Raw genomic sequence first — 4,201 nt, forward strand, 5'->3', positions numbered from 1 at the left:
GAAGAAGAAAGAGGAGAGACGCAAACAGAAGCACATAGAGATGGAAGAGGAAGAAAGAGAGAGGGAGGAAGAAGAGAACAGAGACAGATCAGAAGACAGAGAATGGAGAAGAGACAGGAAATTATGGAAAGAGAAGAAAGAGAGACAGAGAGAGATTGAAGAGAGAGATTGAAGAAGAAAGATATAAACAGAAGCAAATAGAGATGGAAGAGGAAGAAGAGAGAGGGAGAAAGAGAGACAGATACAGATTGAAAGAGAGATTGAGAAGAAGATGTAAAACAGAAGCAAATAGAGATGGAAGAGGAAGAACGAGAAAGGGGAGAAAGAGAGACAGAGGGAGATCAAAAGGAAGAGAATGGAGAAGAGACAGAAAATGATGGAAAGAGAAGGAGAGAGACAGAGAGAGATTGAAGAAGAAAGATGTAAACAGAAGCAAATAGAGATGGAAGAGGAAGAACGAGAAAGGGAGAAAGAGAGACAGAGGGAGATCAAAAGGAAGAGAATGGAGAAGAGACAGAAAAATATGGAAAGAGAAAGAAGCGAGACAGAGAGAGATGAAGAGAGATTGAAGAAGAAAGATGTAACAGACGCAAATAGAGATGGAAGAGGAAGAAAAGAGAGAGGGAGAGAAAGAGAGACAGATACAGATTGAAAGAGAGATTGAAGAAGAAAGATGTAAACAGAAGCAAATAGAGATGGAAGAGGAAGAACGAGAAGAAGGGAGATAAGGAGAGAAGAGAGGACAGGGGATCAAAGGAAGAGAATGGAGAAGGAGAGACCGAAAATGATGGAAAGAGGAGAAGAGAGACAGTAGAGAGAATTTGAAGAAGAAAGATGTAAACAGAGCAAGCAAATAGAGATTGGAAGAGAAGACGAGAAAGGGAGAAAGAAGAGCAGAGGGAGACTCAAAAGGAAGAGAAGGGAGAAGAGACAGAACAAAATATGGAAAGAGAAAGAAGCGAGATCAGAGAGAGATTGAATGAAAGAGAGATTGAATGAAGAAAAGATGTAAACAGAAGCAAATAGAGATGGAAAGGGAGGAAAAGAGAGAGGTGGGAGAAAGAGAGACAGATACAGATGAAAGAGAGGATTGAAGAAGAAGAAAGCTGTAAACCGAAGCAGCAAATAGAGATGGAAGAGGGAGAACGAGGAAGGGAAAAGAGAGACAGAGAGAGATCAAAAGGAAGAGAATGGAGAAGAGACAGAAAATGATGGAAAGAGAAGAAGAGAGACAGAGAGAGATTGAAGAAGAAAGATTGTAAACAGAAGCAAATAGAGATGGAAGAGGAAGAAAGAGAGAGGGAAGAAGAGAGACAGAGAGAGATAGGTGAGAAAGAGAGACGACAACAACAAGAGGAGAGAAACAGAACGTTTGAGAGAGATCAAGAAGAAGATATATGGAAAACAGAAGCAAATTGACATGGAGAAGGAGGTAAGAGAGGGGGAGAACAAGAGACAGAGAGAGATAGAAGAGATACAGAGACGACAACAACAAGAGAAGAGACAGAAACAAAAGGAGAAGGAGAAGAAAGGGAGAAAGACAATGAGAATCAGAGAGAGATGGAATTAAGAGATCAGCAACAGAAAGAGATGGAGAGAGAAAATATGATTATGAGAGAAAGGGAGGAAGCAGGAAGAAGAAAGGAGGGGCAGAAAAATATTTTGGGGGAAATTGAGGGACAGAATGAACTGGAGATAGAACAGGAGAGAGAGATGGAAGAAAAGCAGGAAGTGATTAAGGAAGCAGAGGAAGAGTACAGGGAAAGAGAAGAGAGAGGAAAGGAAGTAAGCATGAAGAAACATGTAGTAGTTAATGTTAAAGCAAAAGCACGGGAAGTCTTCAATAGGCGTAAAGAGAGGAGGTTAGAAGTGTTGAAGGGGGAACGAGAACACATAGAAAGAGGACAACAAATCAGGAGGGAGAAGGAAGAAAGACGGCTGGAGATGGAAAGAAAACAGGAGAGGGCAAGACAACAAGAGGAGCAGGATAGAAAACAAGACATTGAAATTGCTAGACAGAAAGAAATGTTCAGACTAAGAGAGGAGGAGAGGCAGAGAGAGGAAGAGAGAGAGGAGCAGAGAAAGAGAGCCATTGAAGGCCATTTAGCTTTAATCAGAGAGAGAGAGAAGATTTTAGAGGTAAAGAAGGACATTCTCCCACCCGATAAAAGTATCCGAAGGAGAGCTGTGGGCTGGGTAAACAAGAAGTGGGAGAAGAGAAACCTCAAAAAGATAGAGAGAACCTGTCAGAGAGAAGCTGAGGAGGGCGATAAGATCGTCCACATAGGTAAGACCTGTTTTCCCTCTACTTATGACATCATCCTCTGTAGTCTCCTCTACACACATATGTTCCACACCAGTCATCATGTTGCATCATTGTTTCAATAGAAAACTACTGTCCAAAATGGTCAAGCTGATCTGGTATCAACTTAAATGTAATGTACACAGGGAATTTAGAATGGAAAACTCAACTGGATCTCAATGACCCTGGTCTAAAGTAGTGCATCATAGCCTTTTGAGGCCCTAAGAAACATTTTGTTCAGGTTTTTGACTACATTTCCTCCCAATCTACACTTTGCAACGGGGCGTAGAGAACATATTGCATTTTTTAAGCAGGTTTGCTGCAATTCTACACATTTTCCCATGGGGCGGAGAGAAGAATTAGCCGTTTTGAAATCTATTTCCTTCAATTCTACACATTTTGCCATGACTTATGGCATGTTAAGATAATATCTGAATGAAATTGACTAACAAAATTAATGGGGGCTCACTGTAGTTCAAGGCCCCTGGGTAATTTGACCCAAAAAGTTTTTTTGGGGGGTCAGGGGGCCCCTAGTTGCCATGGGGCCCTAAGCAATCGCATATGCCTAGGGCCGGCCCTGGCACTTTACAAAGAATAGGTGCCATTTGGGACTCATGTTAAACTTTGGGTCAGGTCAATTCGGGATGGGAATTATTTTAATTTATAAACAAATTCCATGCCATGCTCAAATGAGAAGAGTAAAGAATCATTGAGATCCAACTGGGTTTTCTATTCTAATTCCCTGTGTCCATTACATTTAAGTTGACACCAGATCCACTAAGTTGAATGAGAACTCTACTTCTTCTCCCCTTCCAGTCATCCCTGGACCCATAAGGCTAACCATGACCCGGGCAGAGAGAGAGAGGGAGAAGAGGAAGGAGCTGCTGAAGGCTGAGGAGAGAAGGAAGAAGTTGGAGGATTTCAATAAGCAGTGGAGAGTGCAGTCGCTGCTTAAAAAACACACTCATCAACAACTGAAGGAGGAGAGGGAGAAGATGAAGGAAAAGTACCTGGAGCAGATTAATCTGGAGGCTGATGAGCAAATCCAGAAGTTCAGCACCCAGTACATCACCCGGTGACCAACCACCCAACACAGCCACGACTACAACCACGGTCAGGAATTGCCGGGGTGGGCGACAGGCCAACAAGTAAGCCAAGAGCCTGTTGCATCTGGAGATGGCCAGCAGGAGGGGCCAAGGAGGCAACAGGCATGGGCAGAGAACCAGGAGGAGAGTTCAGAGAACCAGCAGGAGGGGCCAGAGAACCATCAGGGGGGGCCAGACAGCCAGCAGCTAGAAGCTCCAGAAGAGGTTGAAACATCAGAGCCAACCTCCAACAACAAGAAAAAGCCAAGCATCTGGAAGAGAATTAAGATGGGGTAAAGAATGTTTAAACATCTATTCAAGTTTTACACTGTTAATATACATGTCATCACTTTAAAAAGTGACATTATTCAAATGTGAGGGTTTAGTGTACATGCAACACACATGTAAATATATAGATACTTACCTGTCTCTGTGATGTCTTACAGCCTTCCTGATGTGCTGTCTGCCTAGAGCTGGAACTCAATGAAGCCACAGTTCCACTGAGGTTACGTTGGTAATTAAAAGTGTCGCCCAATAATTCCTCCTCCTCTTTAAGTCATCAAGCCACATTTCCTCCTCAAAACATTATAGTCTCCTCTAGCCAGCAAGTATCCTCTTTATCAGGCAACAAACCATCGAAGGTCAGTGACCCTCCTCCCCAGAGCAGAGACTCTCATCTTTATCCAAGTTAAATTCATCTCTGATCACCACCTCTACAGTCCTAGAAAATATCCCCAAAATGGAAATGGTTTCAACAGAAGTCCTCCCCTCAGACCAGTGGCTCCACAGACCAGAGTTTCTCATCTTTATTCAA

General features: G+C 42.9%; 1 protein-coding gene across 1 annotated transcript; it reads left to right on the plus strand.

The window, feature by feature from the left end:
* The first annotated feature begins 373 nt into the window (after positions 1-373).
* LOC116352881 (trichohyalin-like) lies at positions 374-3,674 on the plus strand. The gene is made up of 4 exons (XM_031819165.1): positions 374-469; positions 1,463-1,521; positions 1,692-2,287; positions 3,119-3,674. The coding sequence occupies exons 1-4, from the start codon at positions 374-376 to the stop codon at positions 3,379-3,381; spliced, it is 1,014 nt and encodes a 337-aa protein (XP_031675025.1). The 3' UTR covers positions 3,382-3,674.
* The last annotated feature ends 527 nt before the right edge of the window (positions 3,675-4,201 follow it).

The sequence above is a fragment of the Oncorhynchus kisutch genome, unplaced genomic scaffold (assembly GCF_002021735.2).
Source record: "Oncorhynchus kisutch isolate 150728-3 unplaced genomic scaffold, Okis_V2 scaffold1912, whole genome shotgun sequence".
Lineage (NCBI taxonomy): Eukaryota > Metazoa > Chordata > Actinopteri > Salmoniformes > Salmonidae > Oncorhynchus > Oncorhynchus kisutch.

Excerpts from the sequence above, each read along its gene's own strand:
- LOC116352881 (XM_031819165.1), top strand. The coding sequence starts at position 374 with ATGATGGAAAGAGAAGGAGAGAGACAGAGAGAGATTGAAGAAGAAAGA. Across the intron at positions 470-1,462 it reads AGGAAGAACGAGAAAGGGAG|GAGATAGAAGAGATACAGAG; the intron begins AAAGAGAGACAG and ends AAGAGACAGAGA. Across the intron at positions 1,522-1,691 it reads AGACAGAAACAAAAGGAGAA|GGAGATAGAACAGGAGAGAG; the intron begins GGAGAAGAAAGG and ends ACAGAATGAACT.